At 44.2% G+C, this 23,320-nt stretch overlaps 1 protein-coding gene across 6 annotated transcripts in view; it reads left to right on the top strand.

Annotated features, from left to right (window-relative positions):
• Nucleotides 1-23,320, top strand: part of LOC135909515 (sphingomyelin phosphodiesterase-like) — a 243,096-nt gene that overhangs the window by 100,191 nt on the left and 119,585 nt on the right. Inside the window, exon 1 of one of the 6 annotated variants that reach the window (XM_070538349.1) lies at nucleotides 2,710-2,736. The exons of the other annotated variants lie outside the window; for them this stretch is intronic. Within the exon in view, the coding sequence (XP_070394450.1) occupies nucleotides 2,725-2,736 (12 nt within the window). The 5' untranslated portion in view covers nucleotides 2,710-2,724. Of the gene's footprint in view, nucleotides 1-2,709; nucleotides 2,737-23,320 lie in introns of those variants that run through there. 6 annotated transcript variants of the gene reach the window in all.

Below are 23,320 nucleotides of genomic sequence, written 5' to 3'. Positions count from 1 at the left end.
CGAAAGCTTACAAGGGGCAGAAAACACAACACCTACTCCTTGCTTGGCGGCAACCTTCTTGATATTGTGGCTCACTTTATGCCCATACGGCATGACTTCAAGTTTCCTACGTTCAGTAGCACCACCATCTACCACCTTCGTATGTTCCTTCTTTAGCCTCTGAAGCAGCGATTCAGCCACCGCTTTCAAAAGAGGCGGAGGGAACCCTGCGGCTTCTAAACGTTGGGATTGTGCGTCAAAGCTACTTTTAATGGCGTGGTGACAGCTTCGTTTAAGTGCATTGCGGAAGCAATTGATTGCAATCCCTCTTTTTACAATCTTTGAATGTGCAGATCTAAATGGCAAAAGCGCTTTCTTGCCCCTAGGTGAAAACATCAAGTACAAATGCCCGTCATCAAAGAATGTTAGTTGCAGTTCTAGGAACCTGATGGAATAATTGCTAGGAAGTTCATGAGTGAAATTAAGGGTGCGTGAAGAAGCTTTAAAAGCAGTCAATACATCGTCTACTGCTGCGGGCAGCGTGTCATTTGGTAAAAGCTCTAAAAGTACTAAAATATCGTCCACATACCTAAAAACTTTGCATACACGCTTGTTTAGAAGGAAGCCTTGAAGTTTCCTGTCAAAATCTGCTAAAACTATTTGGGAAAGCACTGGGGCAACACTAGAGCCAATATATATTCCTTTTTTTCTGAAGGAACAAGGAACCTTTGAATTCAACAACAGTGGAGGACAGATAAAAGGATAGGAGCTCTAGAAAGGCATCCACCGACATACCACATGCATTCTGGAAGTTTACAGCACTGCAGTGATCAATAAGTTCACGCACAGCTACAAAGAGTTCATCATGGGGAATGCTGTAGAAGAGGTCTTCAACGTGCGAAAGATTTTACATAGGCCAAACCGGTCGATGTATTAATGACCGCCTGCGTGAGCACCACTCTTCCCTGGGGTCAGATAATGGTGCAAACTTCCCTCGCCATTGCAATGAGTGTGGTTGCTATCCTTTGTTTAGCAATGTGACGATTCTTGGTAGGGGCAAGGGCAAAGAAGAGCGAGAAATCTTGGAAGCGTACTACGTCAGTTTATTAGGTGATGACTGCGTTAGTACAATTTCGGTGCGCTTACTTGAAAAAGAATTTGAATTTCCAAGTCGATCCCGATAGAAACGTTTCTTGTCTTTTCATGCTATGTGATTAGCGTTGATGCAGTTGCGCATGCTCTGCTGGCCTTGCTGGGACTACACCGATTCTATTAAACCTCAGTTGATAGTCCAGTCGTTGTGGTGTGAACCTCTCCTCTTGTCCTTTGTGTTTTTGACTGGTTTTTTCGTCCACGAACGACGGTCGCTGTCTGAACCTAAAGAAAACCAACGTCGTGGTGGGAGTGCCACTGAGAGGCACCTAAGTCAAAGATTATGGTCGCTTACGATTTTTTTCTCTTTTCCCGGGGCGTGGGGTCTGTGTTGCCTGTAGATTTCTCAATCTCAAAAAAAAAAAAAACACATGGTGGCTGCATCTCGGAGGCAGACGCAGCGGGGTACGCGAAACGTCGTCTAATTCCTGCTGAACCTGTGTGGGCAATAGGGCACAGAAAGGACGTAGCCACCTACACGAGTGACATTTATTCACGAATTAAAAATATTTCATGCTTAACTTATGATACACCGCTGCCGGTACCGAGGCCTAATTTTGCAATTGCGTTCGTTAGCAATTTGTAGTGGGCCCACCGTGGTCCAAGGGAGTGAACCCGAATTGTGATCTCCCTGTCTTTCTACTCGAGTCTCATCGCACACGATCTGGATCCTGTATATGTGTTCAAGACGCTGCACATTGTGCATGTCTTTTAGCTCCTAACTAGCCCAGGTAGGAGCCGGTTGGATTATACCTGCTATGACAAAGGTCGTTCAAACGCTACTGATCCCTCTGGGATTGAGAACCACACTACAGAGCTATGCTTTTCTGATCGCCGAGAGACATGCCAAATTAAGCTGCGGTTTCGTCATGCGTGGTGGAGCAACGGTGGCATTTGTGCACGGAACGCATACATTATTGAGTGATGTCTTTGTTCCTCTAAACAACGATATCAAAGTAAGGCGCATGGATAATAAGGTTACAAATATATCAGTTCTATAACAAGTTTTTGTTATATGTGGTTTAAAGAAGCGACAGCCTACGAACGATTTTAAGGACGTTTCCCACCAGAACGTTCAGCGCTTCTAAAAAGTAGTTCTTGAAAAAAAAACACGTTTTTTCTAATCTGCGCTCCTGAAGGCCCGCAATATAAGAGACCGTTCGCCCTCTTCCTGTTTCGGCCAGCTCTGCTTCCTTGCAACAGTACACGTGTGAAAAAAACTCACGACTGCAGGTCTTTGACTGGGAACACGCATCACCGACTAACTCGCTCTGCCATTCCTCTGTTTTGAGGTAGGCACACCGGTGCGTGGACTCCGGGATCGCGTTGCGCGCAGTAATCAGTTTCACGCTCACCATGCGGAAACACTAAGGAACCGCGCTGATAAAGACGTAGATAAGTTTGAATGGGGTTACAGGCATCTCGCCTGCCGTGATAGATCTCCAGCCGAAGCACGGGGGCTGCGTGGTTGGGCGGGGAAGCGCAGCTCACGCTTATAAGAGCGCCCGTGAACATAAAAGCGCCCACGGTCTCACTGACAGGTTTTGTCCATTTGGTAGTGGTGAGCTCAGGTGTGCAGCTCTTCTCAGGACAATGAGACAGCAGGTAAGCTCACACTCTTTGTTTGGGAGAATGCACTGGTTACAGTTCATGAGTGGCACTTAAACGTAGGCTTTAACTGTAGTTACGGAGATAAAATTCTTCGAATTTACCTTCTCAATGCTACAATAACTGCCATGAGTTGTATCGCTGTTATGTACCAGGGTTAATTTTCTTTTTTTACCGCCTGCTGTTTTAACGTGCACTAGAATTTCAGCATAGAGGTGTGTTACAAATTGCCTTCGTAGAATTGTGTTATTGCTGCTGGATTTAGATGGCGCGACTTCGTATATCAGAACAGAATGCCACTGCAATGGAGCGAGTAGGAAAGGCTACCCGGCGTTCTACTGACAAGTAAACTAAAGAAATAAAGATATTAAACGAATAGTTATCATCTATGCTATCATAATTTTTAGGACGCTCGCAACACATAACTTTTTGCACATGTCAGCTTAGAATGACCAAAGTGACCTTGAGCTAATCCATCCTCCTAGTCGAAATGTAAGCGACAAATAGGCGCGACCCCTCTAACGCATGCGAAGGGAGTGAATGTATACCAGTGCGGGCCTCTTCATTATAGGAAAATATTTTGCCTCGAGCGATTAATGACTGTCCATCACCAACTTTAAGTTTCTTGCTTTTTACATAATTAGTCTGTGGTGATGGTTCCACCGGAAAAGAGATAGGCTTCCTAGGCTGCCTAGCAATCATAAAAAGTTGTCTTCAGATTATCACGTACGCTAAAAAATGTGCAGTCTTTGCGCATCCCAGAAGCTTTTTTATTCACATCCTATTTTTGAACGATTGGCATTGTATACACAAATGCATATAAATATTATTCACCTCAATTCGCGTGCTGAATATTGGAGTAAATGAGACATGAGCATGGGGTAAAATTCTTGCCGATTATGCAAAAAAAAGAGACTTATGAGATGCGTTGCGCATGAGTCAAGGCTCATAGCATTAAGACTGGTCGCCTCTGTACTTCACACCCATAATACACATTGGTTGGCTGTCGTTTTCTGAGGGCACATCCATGCATGCCATGGCATGCGCTGCACTCATCGCTATTATGAGAAGCATTTTTTAAGTCGAATCCTCGTGTTGAAAGGCTTCTTCAATTGCATACAAAATATAGCATTAAAGAACGATTGGCGTCAGAAAATACGTGTAGTAGTGATCTCGCGCTTTCGTGCGTCCATTTAAATAATTTTATCAACGTAGTCCGGCTCATGATGTGATCAGTGGAATTAGCGCAGAATTTTAGTGTCTTGAGAGTTGTAGGAAGGCTTCCTGGGCTGCAGAAATACCTACAGGTCTGAACAGAGTATATCGCGGTTATTCGTATCAGCTTATTCAGCGTAGCGTTCCCTTCTGATAGTGGCTTCAGCGATATTGTCTGATGTTTCAATGGCGCTTTCGCAACGCTACGCCGAGCGTTTCTTTATCGCGCTAGCATCGGAAGGCGAGGGCGCTGCGTGTCGCCCTCGTGCAGATGGTGTTGCGTAAACGTCATGGGCGGACGCTAACTGCGAGTATTCGCAACTTTCAAGGCCTATAGGGGGCGCCACTTTAAATCCAACATGGCTGTCCGAGAAACTAAGAACTAGAGCAGTCGGTGCAGAGCGCTGCGGTCGTCTTGCTCAGTGACATGTTGTTTCGCGTCGTCATGTTCAAAGGTCTCTTCAGTTTACACGCCCGCTGTCGTTAGCCTGCGAAATGGCTCACATTGGGCGAATAGATCACAGCGTCCGAAGCCTGCTTTAATTATTCCTAAACGCTGGTCATTTTGTATACAAAGACCTTTGTATACAAACTTCGCGGCTACGAAGCAAACCACATGATCTGTGGTTTCAGTTTTACCCCGACGGTGTTATAAAGAGAAAAAACCGTGCTTTCGCTTTGTTATAATAATTCGACAGCTTTGGATGGGTACCATGACATTTTGTACGGTGTGGTGCCCTCTGCAAGTTGTTACTTGGACTGCTTGAATAAGCTACTGTGTCGAGAAAAAAAAATGTCTTCCTGGTGCTGCGCGACCCAAGTTCTTCACATCGACGGCGTGAAAAGCAGCCTTAAAGCAGTGTTTCGTGAGCGAAAATTTCTAGTTGTCCCTGCCTGTGTTCCCAAAGCTGGATGTTGAACACGAGAAGTAAACAAAAACCCACATCTGGCTGCTTTTGCGAGCTAATACGATAGCCGTTCACCCTTTAGTTATTGCGCTTTATGCGTGCTGTGCATGCTACAGCCTTGCGGTAGTTTTACAGCCTGCGCCAGTCTTGCCGCGTCTTGCCTATAGGCAGATCAAGCGATACATAGCCGATATTTTTCCGGTCCACGGCAATGCTCACTTCATTCTTCCAGTTATATTTATAAAATAATGTAGACGCTAGTCAGCTGAGCGTTCGCTGCACGAACACGGCACAGTTGGTTAACGTTTGTTGTACTAGGATTTGATACCTTGCGAGTGCAGTCATGCGCGCTTGGGCACACGTTGCAGCCGCGCATCGAAGTGGCAGACGACGACAAGCACGAGTTCCAGGTCCTTCCACGCCTGCGTCAGTTTGCTTCGATGCACAAATGAGAAACTCCTCTCTCTGTTCGAAAATGGTGGAAGGTCAAACTGGCTTAGCAGAGCACGAACGCATGAGCGAGAACAACACATCTTGAAGCAGGTACAACGCTTCAGGGAGAATGTGTGCGCTCCAACGTAGCCGCAAAAACATGAGTGGCAAAAACGCAAGCAGCAATCATCCTACAACACATCTGAGTTAAGACCGTGCATTATTACTTTCCCTGCACATAATATAGTGCTATGCCGGCGTCTTTATCGAGGTGCGCCAATTCGCGATTTCAAGTGCTCGAAATCGCCACTCATTGTGTGACAGCTTTGCCGATCCACAGCTTAATAATCAATTTCTTCCTCATGAATGCAGTCGGTGGGAATTGGCGAAGGCTCACGTCACCTACCGCATAACTTTTGGATTGCGGCGCACTGGAGATACGGTTACTTCTATGTTTGCTCATTCTGAGCAAGTTAAGTGTCCTTCAGGATCTCACGGGAGCATTGAATGCGTTTAAACATGATCCAAAAGTGAAGCAAAAGCGTAGACAACACCAAACACGCTACACGAAATGGCGGCAGCCAGCGGCGAGTATAATCTTTCGATTGCTTCCGGCCGCCGCCGCAAGACTGCGCCACCATCTGTGAAAGTTGCGAACACCGTCGATTGCAGGAAATGAGGTGCTGAGCGCTCGCTATACGCAACCCGCTAACGCATGCCTCACTTTTTGTAGAAAACGTGATCAAAGGGGAATGTTGTTTTGTATCGGTAAGGAAATTGAGCTAATAAACAATAACGCAGCGAAGCTGTTTGTTGCGACTAAGAGCGCTAGGTACATTAAATGCCAATTATCATGATTTTTCGAAAAAGAAATTATAGAATCAATCACAGGGTTCCTATTACGAGAAAATATTGGAATATTTAGGGGTCACGCTTAGGCACATTATGGCGTGTGTGAGCCAATAAGAGGATAAAGAAAAGTCACTAAACCCTCGTTTTTTGGCTGTTTAGACGCGTAATAGCAGGCGCGCACAAACTTTCTGTGCTGCCTAGGTTGAGCCATCAATGGCAGTGCCTTAATATTTTGAGAAAGTGAGGACCATGGTAGGGGACAGGGGAGGGGGGCGTCGTTCAGCGAATATTCGATGGACATGTACCTGTTCGAATGTCCGTGTATTTTGTGTCCTGCCATTATTAAGCTTGTAGTTCGAAGTGTTAGCGTTGATAACATCTTTCGACAATAGCTACTGAATACTCGCGTTCTCCCATTCTTCGTGCTATGAGCGATGCGTGTTGTCGGTTTTTCTGGTTTGATCGAACAACAAGGCATGCAAACGTCGTTCATATATTATTCAGTGAAGAAATGTGATGTGGGTGACGTAAGAAAACAAATGCTTGATCGATGCATGTTTAAACAGCCTTTTAAACAGTTCATCGAGCATTCCAGAGAGCGCCGCACCCGTAATATTCAGTGTTTCCAAAAGGAATTCTACTTGGGCAAGTCGGTGTTTAGATTTCCTAGGTATACCTTGGGGCACAAAATACATTTCTTGAAAAGGGACAGAAGAAAGGAAGACAGTGAAGCGCCAAATTACCAACTGTTTAATGACAGCCTGAACAAACGTATGGAAGAAAAGACAACTTCCGCTCATGCGCAGGGAGCCAAGGTGAGACAGAACATGGTCTTGATAACATGCTTTGGATAAAGCAAATTTCTGCGGAATATAATACGATAGATCTATCGCTGACACAATCAGACCCGTTCTTTGTAATATAACACACTTCCAACAACTGCCTTGCACTTTGGTGCCTACTTTTGCCAAGAATCCACACTTGTTGAAAGCATGGCGTACAACGACAGGCTTTACAGTGCGCACGCTAATAGTATCGGTAAGTGTGACAAGGCGGATCTTCCTGCGCACAGTAATGCCTGTCGTTGTACGCCATGCTTCATTCTCTTCTTCATTCTCCATTCTCGGCAGAAGTAGGGAGCAAACTGCAAAGGAGTTGTTGAAAGCGTTTTATATTAAAAAGAAAGGGTCTGATTGTGTCAGCGATACATCTATCGTATTATATTCCACAGCATTGTGCTTTATCCAAAGCATGTTATCATGACCATTTTGTATTCTCATACCTTGGCTCCCTGCGCATGAGCGGAAGTTGCCTTTTCTTCTGTACGTTTGTTCAGGCAGTCATTAAACAGTTGGTAGTTTGTCGCTTCACTGTCTTCCTTTCTTTTGTCCCTTTTCAAGAAATGTATTTTTGCGTGACAAAGTATACATAGGAAAACTTCAGTGCTTCCCTCAGTCCCACGAAAACAGTCGGTGACAGCGATTCTAGATTTGGTGAAACAAAGGGGAGTAGGAGGGCATGGTGTGGCTAGCTTGAGGGAAAACATTAAGTATTCCATCCCAATTCTGGCTTTGCAAATAACTACTGAACCTATTTTATCCCCCCTATCTTCATGGGCTATACGAGGCTCGCAATAACTTTCTGCAACGTCCTCAGTGACTCAAGCAACGCACGTGGTTTATAGTTCGTTAAAGTAAGAAACAAGTACTCGATATTCAATAGTGTGTTAGTAAATTACGGCCTTTCCCATAAATGACGCGTGCAAAGGTTGGGTAAGCTTATAGGCGCGTTCTATGAATGGCGGATAATTTATTCTGTTGCCATGGATGAAATCTGAATGACAGCAATATCAAAATTAGTAAGGACAGAAAAACTCTCGAATATTAACATGACAACTTAAATGCGGGTGTGAAGTTTTATTTTAGCATATGCTTGAGAGCATAATATGCGCGCAGGTATTAAAGCGTATGATTTAACTATATCTAACTTGCTGTATTAGTGCAAGCGCACGAAAGAAAGAAGTTCCCTGGAAGTACGTTCGAGATCTGGCAGGGACACTCAACTCTCCTGTCATATTTTAGTAGCTATGCTACTGATGTTGAATAATTTTAACGGTGGAAGAAGCTCGAGCCCCAAGCTATATTCGTATACCTTCACAGAAGAATCTATTTTACGCCTTGCATGGCCACATTTCGACCAATGTGCTCAGGCCATGTGGACAAGACACACACACATGGCTGCGCTGCGTTTTATATAGCAAGCGGTGCGCCAATTATTTACACCAAAAGTACGTGATCTTTATTTCGTTTATGTTTCTTTCGATTTTTTGCGGAGCACTGACTTTACGCGTTCTCAAATGTCTTATAAATATATTATTCCAAAACTTTATAAAAAAGAGCTGAAAAATTAGGTAGTCAACAAGTATATATTTTACTTGTCTATAAACTTTGATACTGCTGTAACGAAGGCACAATATATAAGGAATGTTACAGCATGAGTCGAGGCTGGTCATACGGGCCCCCCGCTCACTGATGGTTCTTTGATGGCATCGTGCTCCCGTATGGGGAAGACGTCGTCTCCTCTTTTAAACAATAAAGCCTAATAATCCTACTACTACTACGATTTAAGTACACTGGTAACACTATATATGGCTGCCTTGGATATCGCACGCACGGAGGTCTGCTGACTGGACGCCACTTTAACTAAATCGTCACAGGAGCACCACTGATAAACGATACATACTGAACTGGTTAGTCTCGTCAACAGAACTGCGCATGACAGTAGAAATAACTGTTTGACTAACAAAAGTACCTGGCCATTGGATAACTATGGAAAATGGCAACGCAAATTGAGCGAACAAGTTAATACAAGCTTCTCAGAGTGACGAAACCTAGAAAACGTTTAGCCGCACTAAAGCGGGCTCATGATTCTCACATTACGTTTCATAGAAATGTAGCAAATTCATACATGCGCGTAACGTGACAGTGACTAGGCCAGAAAGAATCTTGGTTCGGCTGTTTGTTCCTAGCCTTTTAATCTGTCCTATGAACAAACTATGCAAGAGAAACATCCGTGGCAGAATTCACACGTCTTTTCATCTTCCGAGAACATTTAATATTTTCCGGCCACGTTGAATAATAACATCGTTAACCATATTTTGCTGCTTTTCTTTTTATGAAGGACTGTAGCCTACAAAGCCTCTGTTTGAATACATTCCCACGTGACCATGAGAAAATTGTCTAAACATTCAATGGCTAAGGGTACGAATGTTTCCATAAATACAAAATTGCACAGTTTATCTTGAATTGAGGCGTTCGAAAATACCAGGGGTAAACAGCGGCTCAAAGACATAAAACTTTGGTGCAGCTCGGTAACGACGTCGTTCGAATTGGCGTTTTCTAGATATTTTAATTATAAGAACTTCTCTGAGAAAACAGGTATGTGTTGCATGATTGATGACAACCGAGCATTCCACCTTGACCCCAGGTTCGGAGAGCGGATTAATGTGTACAGTCATTAACAATTAGGCGAAATGCCCCATTTTTGCTGAAACTATCACAGCAGCCCGTATATGAAAAAAAAGTAAGAAAATAGCTAGAGCATATTATGAATTAGATGAGCGCACTAGGTGTCCGATAAGGCGTATTTTCCCAAATACATGTAGTGTAGACTGAATGTATCGTTATACTCGCTTGAAGAGTAATCAGGTATTCCCCCAATATGTGAAGGCGTAAAGACGCCACCACTAAGACATTTCCGGAACGAAGCAGCGCTGCCTGGAGATGAGGCTCCTCGTAAGTTCACATTAGTTCGGCGCAGCGATGAAAGAAGTTAAAGAAGTCGTTGAAAGAAGCTTATTCGTCAGCGTATTCTTCATTGCACATGAAGTGGCAGTAATTTTTGTGGGACAAACATCGGTATGTTGTGAGGGGCAATTGTACGCGGTTGTTCACTGCCGGTTTATTGCCACTGCAAACAGCACGACCTTTCAACAAGCGTACTCATCACTCTCTGATAAACTTTTTTGCTGTGGTTTCTATTTTTCGGAGTTGTTGTCCGAGTGCAATAATGTTATCGGGTGCTGTCTTTGACTGACCGCGAAAGAGCTCCGCGAACGTGATGAAGATTACCAAGTTTCAGGCCGGCCGTACTGCTTTGCACGCCGTTACAGCAGGCACTCTATTAGAGTTATTGACAGTATGGCGTAAGCTAAACCAAGTCAAAGGTTTATGACTTACAGGACAGTAATTAACTCATTGTGTCTGCGCACAACTTGTCAATCTTTGGTCATAAACCATGCATATTTCACGTCGCTTCACTCTTATCTATGTGTGCAATTACACTTGATGTTCGATGCAGAATCTCGCTTAAGTTCTACAGCCTTGTTTTCTCTTCCTTTTGGTGCCTCACTGGCCTCATGTCGAAAACATCGTTCTCACTACAACATTCTTATAGACTCTGGGTAGAAAGGGGATATCGACGTTCCTCAAACTTCGCTTCCTGTGGGTTTTCCTCATGTTTTGCCTCAGGTGCCTGACTCTGTTTTCTTTTGAAACTGTTAGATAAACCAGAATGATACATGCAGGTCGTAACGAACTCAAACAAATAAATATGTAAGATCACCAGCTGAAGAAGGGATTGTCTGTTATTATTTCTTGATTAGCTGTTCGATGTGAGGAAGGCTCCTTTGACGAATACGTGAAGTATTACATGACTGGGTGATATGTGAACGTCAGCATATATGAATATTATTATAATATTGAGCAGTCAAAAGGGCCCGAAAAGGATAGACCTCAGATTGGCTCCAACACAGTCAGTGCATAGAGTGTTGGCTGCTCTTCGCAGCTACGATGACTGGTCATTCGAAACGGAACGCCGCGCACGCAAAGGAACATAACAGGAGCTTCCTCCAACCGTGCACCAGGTAATGTCGACAGTGTGTAGTGACTGTTTTTCACAATAGGTTGCCCCCGCTTCTGGGAAATCCAATTTATCTCGCCTTGCCTCCACGGGGCGGTCATTGCCTCCTGCTTTTTTTTTTTTGTTGGAAGTGGGATGGCTGTCCGACTGGGGCGTCACCACAGCCACTCGATCAACCTGCTTTTAATTTCGAATAAAGTCAGGCGACTCTCCGTTCTCATCCTGTCAAAACGTGTATTCTTGCCTCAACTAAACCGAGCCCTCAACATATGCATCGCCAGGGAAGTGCATCCGCTCGCGCCATGTCCTGCGGGCCAAGCAGGTTTGGCCTACATCCTGAAAGGGTGGCTCATATCTCCAGCGGTGGTAGGGAACACAAGATGACTTATCGCTCGATAGCGCCCTGATCAAGGCAGGTTGCCTTGCAAAAATGTTGTCGTCATGCTGAGGATTCCCTCATTCGGCTATCGCTGAAGTATTCATCTACCTTTGAAAATTCAATTTTTTGGGGAGCCATGAAGAGACCTTTTGTGGTAAAACTCCTCTTAGAACACATGTGCTCAATTTGACGTTAGTCGGCCCTCAAATTTGGGAACCAGGCAAATATCTCGTGCTTGGACGCGTTCATACGGAATAACCGCATCCACATATTTTTCCAAAGTAACAGAGTTAGTGGATGTACCTTGACAAAGTGGCCCGAATGCGAAAATGATAATGAGGCAATTTTACTGCTTTCAGCTTATAACGCAACACTTTTGGCAATGCCACCATTACGATTACTTTCGTGATGAGTGTACTAGAGTGAAAGAGGACGAGGACAGGATAGACGACAGGACAAGCCCTCACTCGAAACTGGAAGTTTAATACAAAATGCACGTTTCGTGTAAACCTGTCGTAAACTCCCGGGGCAGGCAAGAAAAAAATCTAATCGTCTTCTAAAATTATCTAGCCAAGTGCCTTCGCGAGGAACGACAAGCACGCCTATTCACAGATAGTTATCGGTACGGCAGCAATATCTCTTTGTCCGAGGAGCCCCCGTTTGCGCACCTGTTTGCCCCACAAACTGTGGAGGTATGGTTGCACAAATGTCTGTTGTTTCTTGTGGAGGTACTTTGAGGGATGCTAGTTCTTGATTGAGGGTGATGTGCTGTCTTCATATTCCTGCCGTGGTTGTTTTTGGCATGTAAATATACGATATCATTTTCGTAATACGTTTGCAGATAAGACTGAACAATTCTCTTGTTGTCCGTCTTGCTGTCACCGTTTTCATATTCAGTCCTATCATTCATAAGCCTAAAATTGTCTCGGGGGCGCATTGGGCAGCATGCCAGTTAGGCTTAATTCCGGAAGTGCCTACGGCTCCGTCACCTCACAAAAACATTAAAGTATCTTAACGCATTTTTCCTAATATACACTCTTTTTCAGTAACGATTTGCGTTGTTTCACTCCGTAGTTTAAGAAGTACCCGTCAATAAATACACCATAAAGCTCTAAAGCTCCATACATGTAATGTGATAGTTTCTCTCAGAGAGAAGATTCAATAACAGCCGATTTATTCAGCGATGGAGGAGACATCATGCTTGGAAAGCTTGCGGCCCTTTAAAGAAAATGTCTCATGGTTTCAAGGGTCCCAGAGAAGTCGAAGAATTTCAACTAATCTACAAAAGGGAAGACGTTAAGAAAATTGAAAAATTACAGGCCAATTAGCTTACTTCTAGTATTGTATAAACTATTCACCAAGATAATTTGCCACACAACAAGGGCAACACTTCACTTCAGTGAACCAAGGGAACAGGCTGACTTCAGGAAGAGATGCTATACAATGGATCACATCCGTGTAATCAATCAAGTAATCGAGAAATCTGCAGATTCCAATTAGCCAATCTATATGAATTTCATAGATTACTCAGAGGCATTTGATTTAGTAGAGATACCAAAATTCATCGAGGCATTAGGTAATCAAGTAGTACAGAAGGCTTACGTAAATATCTTGCAAAATATCTACAAATATTCCGCAGATACGTTAATTCTCCGCAAGAAAACTACAAAGGCACCTATAAAGAAAGGTTCAGACAAAGAGACAATCTATCCAATGCTCTTCACTGCGTGCTTGCAAGAAGTATTCAAGCTTATAAACTGGGACGACTTAGGAGTAAGGATCAACAGCGAATATCTCAGCAACTTTCGGTTTCAAGATGGCATTGCCCTGTTCAACAACACTGGGCACGAGTTACAACAAATGATTAAGGACCTAACTAGAGAGAGTGCAAGAGTGGCTTGTAGGATAACATACAGAAAACAAAGATAATGATCAATAGCCTGGCAAGGGAACAATAGTTCAAGATCGCCAGTCAGCCTCTACAGCCTACGAAGGAGTACGCGTACCTAGGTCAATTACTCACAGGGGACCCTGATCATGAGAAGGAAGTTCATACAAGAATACAAATGAATTGGAGCGCATACGGCACACATTATCAGACTGGAAGCTTGCCATTATCATTAAAAAGAAAGGTGTACAATCAGTGCATTCCACCGGTGCTAATGTATGGGGCAGAAGCTTGGAGACTGACATAGCTCGAAAACAAGCTGAGAACCCGCGCACAAAGTGACGGTACAGAGAATGATAGGCGTAACGTTAACGTTAAAACAAACAGATACACGGAGACAGTGCTTCACTTTCAACTAGCTGAAAAAAAGATAGTTTAAAGGGAAGCGCTGTCTCTGTGTGTCGGATTCTTTCTACGTCCTCGTTCAATCGCGCTTATGTACTATATCATAGACTCTAAGCAAATAGCCCGCCAACGTATTTAAACCAACGTAACATTAAGAGACAGCAAGAGAGCGGTGTGGATAAGAAAGCAAATGGGGATAGCCGATATTCTAATTGACATTAAGAGAAAGAAATGGAGTTGGGCAGGTCATGTAATGCGCAGGTTAGGTAACCTGTGTACCATCGGGGTTACGGAATTGGTGCGAAGAAAAGGGAAGTGCAGTCGAAGACGGCAGATTACTATGTGGAGTGATTAACTTAAGAAATTCGCAGGCGCAAGTTGAAATCGGTTGGCGCGGGACAGGGGTAATTGGAGATCGCAGGGAGAGGCCTTCGTCCTGCAGTTGACCTAAAATAGGCTGGTGATGATAATCATGTTTTCTCATAACGCACCTAAACAATCCGCACAATTTTGACTTTCCCCACTCATTACTCTTGACTTAATTCACATTCCTGTTGTCCTTCGCTAGGCTAACAAGGCTTACTTATGGGCTAGTTGTTTCATGGTTTAGAGCAATAATAACAGAGCACAATAAACTACAAGGGCAACAAAGGCGGAAGAAGCGCTCTCTTGTGGTGTTCAGCTTTGCCTATGTGCTTTAATCGCGCTGTTTTAATTAATTTTATCTTTACCAGTCTAACCTTGATTGGTATTTTAATAAATTTATTTCCGATTTCCTAGCGTAAGTTTCTACTCAACAGTTAGTTACCTTCACGTACAGTCATGCTAAGAGCTTCGCCCTAAAATTTGCTCAACCTTCGTCTGAATTTAGGGAGAGATCGGTGGCATTAACCTGCAGATAGTAATGAAGTTTGTGAGCCCTAATCATTTTCTTTATTTTGTTTTCGTGAACGACACCTTTTTGCATAGTGTAAATACAGAAAGGGAAAGCGAGAAGAGGATAGATGTGGAGGTAAACCAGACGAGCGTCCGGTGGACTGCCCAAGAGTGGGGTTAAGGTAAATGGTGAAGAGAAAGAGGAATATAGGAAGATTGTGTACACTGTGCCCGCAGTGAAGTGTGCATATTGAATCATCACGTATGAAAATGGCAAGAAACATAGAAATCAAATCACTTTTTTTTCTGCGCATGGATCACCTGCCATTTCGAGGCGAACGCTCAGTTGATTAGGAAGAGATAAGGAAGACCGATTATTTCTGCAAAAAGAAGTATAAGCTATGATGACTTGACAGCGCACAAGAAAACTGGCATTTACCACAAATACTTTCACGGTCCAATAAACGCAAAAAGAAACGAGATAGCATCCATGGTAAGGTTATCCTCGAACGCCATCGTTCACCTGTTATGTTACCAATGCCACAAGTCGAGATTCGTCGGAGGTCGGAGGGGAATAGGATGAACCAGATAAAAGAGAGCTATATAGGGCAAACAAAGAACGAGGCATTCGCTGACTATAGCGGCGAAAACGACGAGGAGCTAGACCCAGCAATCGCCATATGAGAGGTCCAAGCTGCCTTAAACAAGCTGAGAGGAAAAACTGCGGCTGGCCCAGATGGGGTCAACTACAAGATGCTTAGAAACCTCGATGACAACTCCCTCCAGCTACTAACGGCATTCATGCAAAAGTGTTAGGAACGGGGGGAGATATCCGGGGAGTGGAAGAAAGCAAATCTAGTACTCATCCCCAAACCAGGCAAAAAACTCCAACGAGAGAACTTTAGGCCAATATCGTTAACCTCCGATTTAGGCAAGCTCATGGAGCAGGTCATACAGAAGAGGCTCAACGGATACTTGGAAAGTAAGGAACTCTACCCAGACACCATGGTTGGATTCAGGCAACAACAATCCACAAACGACGTCATGCTACAACTCAATGAACGAGTACTGGAGAGGACGTTTAGTGACCCGAGGGTCATAGTGGGACTGAACATCAGCAAAGCGTTTGACAACGTCAGACACCAAGCGCTCCTGTCTCACCTCAATCACCTAAATGTAGGAAGCAAGCTATACAACTATATCAAAAGCTTCCTCACGGACGGAATAATGAACATAGAAATTGGGCGAACAATAAGAGAAAACATTAAGCTAGGATACAAGGGAATACCGCAGGGATTGGTGCTACGCTCTACCCTTTTTAACATTGCAATGATCGGTCTGCCAGAAAGACTCAGAAAGCTAGAGGGCCTCTACCACACTCTCTACGCTGACGCCCTAACCCTTTGGGTCGAAAGAAGTGAGAGCGATTGTCAAATAGAAGACACCCTACAAAGGGCAATTTGGGAAACAGAAAGCTATCTGAGACCCATAGGGCTAAAGTCCTCCTTGGGAAAATCGGAGATGATAATCATGAGCAAGCAGCAGGTCAATATCCAGCTCCTGGTCAACAACACCCTGTCCCCAAGGGTTGACAAGATCAGGATACCGGGTATGTGGATACAAGAAAATGGGAGAAACACCGAATGAATAAACAGACTATAAGCCATGACCAACCAAGCTTGCAGGCTTCTCAGGAGGATAGCAAACAAAAATGCGGAGTTGAAGGAGGCGAACCTACTTAGGCTTGTCCATTCTTTCATCATTAGCTGAATCACCCACACTATCCGGTACTTAAAGACAACTAAAGCAGAGAGAGACAAGGTAGACATCCTCATCAGGAAAGGTGTCAAAACAGCCCAAGGTTTACTGTAAAGCAGTGATTTGGGCTTGTTGGTAAGACATCGTCAGGCTTATAGCGCGTTAAAAAGACAAGGACGAAAGTGAGACGTGACACACACAAGCGCTAACTTGCAACAATCTTTATTTCGAGCAGGGGACCCATACATATATACAACTTTTTCGCGTACATCATACATGCGCTGTTTACAAAAATAAAACCTTACACACTATTGCGCAGGTACGATAACTCTTTGTGGGAAAGGGCAATTGATGGTTTAGACACACAGTTAACGCCAAGCCTATCAATCATTTCTGCTTGTATAATTTCGCGAGTTATCCTACCTCGGGCTTTTTCCACAATGGAGCAGTCTTTGTATGCTGGAGCACACGTCGAGTGGTTACCATCATCCACCCCGGCAACAGTGTAGCCGCAATGCCTATAGTGTGCGTCAAGGAACCCGCCCCGCTTTTCTGCTACATTGTACCGGTGTTCCTTTAAACGCTCGTTGAGGCATCTGCCACTTTGCCCGACGTAGTTCTTCCCACACTTTAAAGGAAGGTTATAAACAACTTCTTCCACACATTCAACAAACGGTTCCTGGTGTTTCTTTTTGCACGTGCGCTAATCAGAGAGGTCTGGTCTGGTTAGTCTGCACAGGCATTGCAATTTTGTAGCAGCTGGAAACACAAACCTAACATTCGCACGTTGGCCTATTTTCTTTAAACGGTGCGATAAGCCGTGGATATATGGGATGACAGCAACCCTCCTCTTATGTACACAAGGCACGCTGGCGGAATTATTTGATAGCTTCGACTTGAGCAGACCCTCAGCAACGCTAATAAGTACGTGTGTAGGGTAACCTGCTAATTGAAGACGGAGCCCATACTCTCCGACGGGTGCCAATAAAGTGCTTTCTCTCTCTCTCTCGCTCCTAAAAAAAACTTCGACTGGGTAAACCTCATCCCTGTTGACAGTGGTAAGATGCTGCGAAAGGCCGCTGTAGCTGTACTTTTCCATCAGTCGGGCGCGCAGCATAGGGTTTCTTGTGAATCGCGCGGTACGATATCTACAGTGGAAACACTCATAATCATCTTCACCATCAGCCTGGCTACGCCCACTGCAGGGCAATGGCCTATCCCATACTTCTCAAACTACCGCGGTCATGTGCTAATTGTGGCCATGTTATCGCTGCAAACTTCTTAATCTCATCCGCCCACAAAATTTTCTGCCTTCCCCTGCTACGCTTTTCTTGTCTTGGAATCCAGTCCGTAACCCTTAATGGCCCCCTTAAAGTTATCCCCTTAAAGTTACACCCATCATTCTTCTTTCCATAGCTCGTTGCGTTGTCCCTAATTTAAGTAGAACCCTTTTCGTAAGCCTCTAAGTTTCTGCCTCCTAGCTGAGTACTGGTAAGACACAGCTGTTATGCACTTTTCTCTTGAGAGATAACGCCAACCTGCTGTTCATGATCTGATAATGCCTGCGAAACGCACCCCAGCGCATTCATGTTCTTCTGATTATTTCAGTCTCATGATCCGGATCCGCGCTCACTACCTGCCCTAAGTAGATGTATTATCTTACCACTTCCAGTGCCTCGCTTCCTATCGTAAACTTCTGTTATCTTCCGAGACTGTTAAACATTACTTTAGCTTTCTGCTGATTAATTTTTAGACCCACCCTTCTGTTTTGCCTCTCCAGGTCAGTGAGCATGCATTGCAATTGGTCCCCTAAGTTACTAAGCAAGGCAATATCATCAGCGAATCGCAAGTTACTAAGGTATTCTCCATTAACTTTTATCCCCAAATCTTCCCAATCCAGGTCTCTGAATACCTCGTGTAAACTGGCTTTGAATGGTAATACAGAGATCGTATGTGCCTGCCTCACGCCCTTCTTTATTGGTATTTTGTTGCTTTCTTTATGGAGGACCATCGTGGCTATGGAGTGGCTATAGATATATTTCTGCATTTTTACATACGACTCGTCTGCACCCTGATTCCGTAATGCCTGCATGACTGCTTAGGTTTCGATTGAATGAAACGGTTTCTCGTAATCAACGAAAGCTATATATAAGGGTTGGTTATATTCCACACACTCCTCTCACCTGATTGAGAGTGTGAATATGGTCTATTGTTGAGTAGCCTTTACGGAATCCTGCCTGGTCCTTTGGTTGACGGAAGGCTAAGGTGTTCCTGATTCTATTTACAATTACCTTAGTAAATACATTGTAAACAACGGACAGTAAGCTGATCGGTCTATAATTTTTCAAGTCTTTGGCGTCCCCTTTCTTATGGATTAGGGTTATGTTAGCGTTCTTCCACGATTGCGGTACGCTCGAAGTGATGAGTCATTGCGTGTGCAGGGTGGACAGATTTTCTGGAACAATCTGCCAATCGGCGTTCAACAATTCTACTGTTACCTCATCCTCCCCGCCTGCCTTCCCCCTTTGCATAGATTCCAATGCTATCTTTACATCTTCCGGCCTTACTCGTTTGATGGCTAATTCCTCTGTGCTATTCCCTCTTCCATTATCGTCATGGGTGCCAATGGTGCTGTATAACGCTCCACAGAACTCCTCAGCCACTTGAACGATCTTATCTATATTAGAAATGATATTTCCTGTTTTGTAGCTTAACGCATACATCTGATTCTTGCCTATTCCTAGTTTCTTCTTCACTGCTTTTAGGCTTCCCCCGTCCGCGACAGCATGCTCCTTTCTACCCATATTACACTTCCTTATGTCAACTATCTTATGCTTGTTCATTAATTTGGAAAGTTCTGCCAGTTCTTTTGTAGCTGTAGGGTTAGAGGCTTTCATACATTGGCGTTTCTTAATCAGATCTTTCCTCTCCTGCGATAGCTTAGCGGTATCCTGTCTTACGAAGTTACCAGCGACATCTATTGCACACTCCACATTGATGGCTATAAGATTGTCATTCATTGCTTCAACGATAACGCCATCTTCCATAGTTAAAGCCGAATACCTGTTCTGTAGTTTGATCCGGAATTCCTCTATTTCCCCTCTTACCGCTAACTCATTGATTGGCTTATTATGTACTAGTTTCTTCCGTTTTCTCCTGATGTCAAGGATAATTCGAGTTCTTAACATCCTATGGTCACTGCAGCGCGCCTTGCCGAGCATGCCCACAGCTTGTGTGATGCCAGGGTTAGCGTAGAGTAGCGTAGCGTACCGCCATTCGGGCTCCTCCACGTCTACTTTCGGTTATCCCGCTTACGGAAAAAAGGTATTCATTATCCGCAAAATATTCCCTTCTACAAGCTGTACTAATAACTCTCCCCGCAATTCCTATAACCTATCCCATATTCCCCCACTGACTTGTCTACAGCCTGTTTCTTGCCTACCCTGGCATTGAAGTCGCCCATCAGTACAGTGTATTTTGTTTCGACTTTGCTCATCGCCGACTGCACGTCTTCATGTGCAGCGATCCATCGATGGCGTAGAGGTAGAGCATACGCCTCACGTGCAAAAGGAGCGTGGTTCTAATCCCGGTGCCGTGCAATTTTTTGCTGGATTAAAATAAATCCACTTGTTGATAAAATTTAGTAAACAGGCCTGGACTGCGGCATGATCCCGGTGACAAGAACCGGTAACACACTTTCTCAGGAGAACAGGATTGTGCACCATGATGCAGTTTTTGGCCACTACCTCCTATATGAATGCAACAATCAGACCCCGGCCCTCAGTCCCCAGCAGCTGTGAAGCAACTGACCACGGCGGCGGTCAGACCTGTGACCAGGTTGCTAAGGTGCTAAGAATACCTGGGTCCGAAAAGGCTGCCATTGGAGTCTGAACGTGGCAACGTTTGACGCTGGAACGTTATCTAATGAGGCGAGTTTGGCAGTGCTATCAAAGGAATTAGCGAGCATTAAATGGGATATAATAGGGCTGAGTGATGTTAGGAGGAAAAATGAAGCATATACCGTGGCAAATGCGGGCATGTCCTGTGCTACCGGGGTTTCGCGCAGGGACGAGAACTAGGATGCGGATTCCTGAATAATAAGGATGTAGCGATGAAGGTACAAGAATCCTGCAGCATGATTGTGGGGGTGGCAGGTCTTGCCGTGAAACTTAATAATAGGTACAATTTGAAGGTCGCACAGGTCTACGCGCCTACATACAGTCATGATGACCAGCAAGTCGAAAGCTTCTATGACGTGAAGCACTAACAAAAATCTAATGGCTTGGGCTTCATTTCACGCAGGAACAAGGAATATTATTTTATGGGCCAGCAGCCGCACGCTCCCTTGCCTCGCTGCCACAGCTCTTTATTGCGATCCTACACCAAACTAGATGTATCTAATATGTTGCAAACATCTGTGTCTGCTTTCACTTTTGAAACTCTGTGTACTTTTCTAACTCCCTTCAGTTTCTTTTAATTAGTCTTTCGTTGAAGCCTTGACCGCATCACGTGCAGTGCCCGTCACTGGTGCCACCATATGGGCAAAGGTTTTAATTCGTAAGGGCTGTTTGCCATTGACCGGTCGCTTCCCTAAAAAAAATGTCCAGTATAGATAGTCACTATTTTTCTCTAATGAACAATTATAGCATAAGACAATTCTGCGAATACAGAGCCTTGTTTGTAAGGCATATCTCACTTACAGGACACATGTGACCTACCGTGATAATAGTTTCCTCTGCACTTGTTCGTTGTGAATAATTTTCAACAACGATATTGGCTATCCTGACCATCGGAGACAAATTGAACAATGACATTTGATAAAATGCAATTATCTTTCCGTGGTGCCCGCTTGTAACCCGTAACACTTTCAACACTTTTCACGAACAGCACTTCTGAGCTTTCCACTTTACAAATCCTGTCCGGCTCTAAAAGCAGGATAAAAAGAAAATTTGCGCGTCGTGTAGAACACTTTCTACTACCCCAGCCGGAAAGTAATTTCTAAATATACTAATATGAGGAAATCCTGCATTGCTATCGCTGATGCCTGTGTGTGTGCACATACATATATAGTGATGTTATTTTGCAGCATTAAAATGTTGCAAAAGTCAATGCACACTTGTAATGAGAATGATATTATCCAGCACTTTCTTCCTTGATCGATCAAACACATTAGCCGGATAACACCTGATTGAGCGAATGTGGTGAAGATAACGAAAAGGAATCGTGCTGACTGATTTGCATATAAAAGAGATACAATAGATGCTTAGCACTCGCAATGTCCACAATGGAGGTGCCCCAGGTACACCCATGACTGTCATACTTATTAGCCAGACCATACATCCGAAAAAATATAGAATAAGTAAGCAGGAGCACTTACGAGTGCGTAGGTGCGGCTAGTCGAAAGGTTGTGGCGGCGTGCATTGGCAAGTTAAAATTTACGCTGTAATAGTTACTCAGCGAAGAAAATGTGGCAGCGATATCGTATATGTGCCAAAAAGGCTTGTCAGTGGTATCCATCCACGCCAAACATCTTTATTATACGCAATGAAATTCATTATTGCGAGGAGCTCCAAGTAGTCGATGACATAGTGATCAGCGGGCAGCCATCTTCAATTCCTTTCAAAGTGGGTCAGCCACCGGCTATTTAAGAAGGAAAAACGGCAGTTTTGCTCGGCATAATAATGCCGAACAAATCATCCTTTGACTGATAGATGACGTGGGCGTAGCCCGAAAAAAGTTTGAACAGTTGCGGATGGCTAAAGCAAATAACTCGTAGAGCCGGAAAGAGCGTTTTTATTTTGTTTGTTTGGCCTAATCATGCATAATCTAGGTGTACACTTCACATCAAAGCGGCAGTTTTCCCAGATTTGGTAATGTCCAGTGATACACAGACAAAATGGGCGTGGCCAAGAAACCTTTTTAGGAATCTTTGAGGGCTAATACGAGAAATGGAATAGAAAGAGATTGTAATAAGTTTTGCACGAGAACACCCGTGTTCGCGTCTGCCTTGACAATTATCATTATGAATATGCTCCTCAGAATTTCTCTGCAGCAAGCTGTTCGCCACGTGGCCATTGCTTCATAATTCCCACCTGCTAATGTACTTCGTTTGTCAAGCTGTTCACCCTTACGTACTTTCAACGCCAGGGAAGAAAATAACGCTTTCGTGAAGGATTCTTCTAAAGAAGAGTCTCGCTGACATACAGCTCTTGGTTATTTTCCCGCCTAACTGGCAGCGAACAGCCAAGACGTGAGGAACTTTATATCGTGGGGAAGAACAGGAACACTATAGTGGGCCATCCTCTCCCGCGCTTTCTAGTGGGTCAAGCTCTCCAGCGCTGTTCTCGGGGAATGCCGCTCATGATCAGAATCCATGCCCGGCGCTGACGATCTGCCCCACCGCTGGTGGCTAATAAACACTTTTACAATATTGAGGAATTTGTTCAGCGCTGTCCTGGGTGATGTGGTAGCTTTCACTGGTCTGAAAGACTACTGAGAGCTATCGCATCATCCACGCGTGCGGCTGTGTGCGGGATGAATGCTTGATAGTTGTCGCGGCTAAAATTTGTTTTCATTTCCTTGCTTTGTTTGAACGTATTCCCGCAGTTCATGTACATAATTATTTATTGTTTAATATGAGGCATTGCCGTGTTCTTCAGATCCACTATATTTTATTATTTGCATAAATTTAAGAGAGAGAAAGAGAGGCAGAAAATTTATTTGAAAGAAGGGAGAGAGGTTAGCCTGAACTAATTCTAGCCTGCCACTCTGCTCAAGCGGAGGGGAAACGGGCGCATAAAGGTGTGAGGAGGGATAATGATGACTACATACCACACATAACTGCTTCACATAGCAGGAAGATGGCTAATTTAATGAATACTGCCGGATGGCATACGCCAGCCGGTACTGTCGCCGACTGTGATTATTGCTCCATAGCTTTTCCGTAGG

This window comes from Dermacentor albipictus, chromosome 5, assembly GCF_038994185.2.
Source record: "Dermacentor albipictus isolate Rhodes 1998 colony chromosome 5, USDA_Dalb.pri_finalv2, whole genome shotgun sequence".
Lineage (NCBI taxonomy): Eukaryota > Metazoa > Arthropoda > Arachnida > Ixodida > Ixodidae > Dermacentor > Dermacentor albipictus.
The sequence above is the reverse complement of the archived record's forward strand: the minus strand, read 5'-3'. Positions and strand labels throughout refer to the sequence as shown.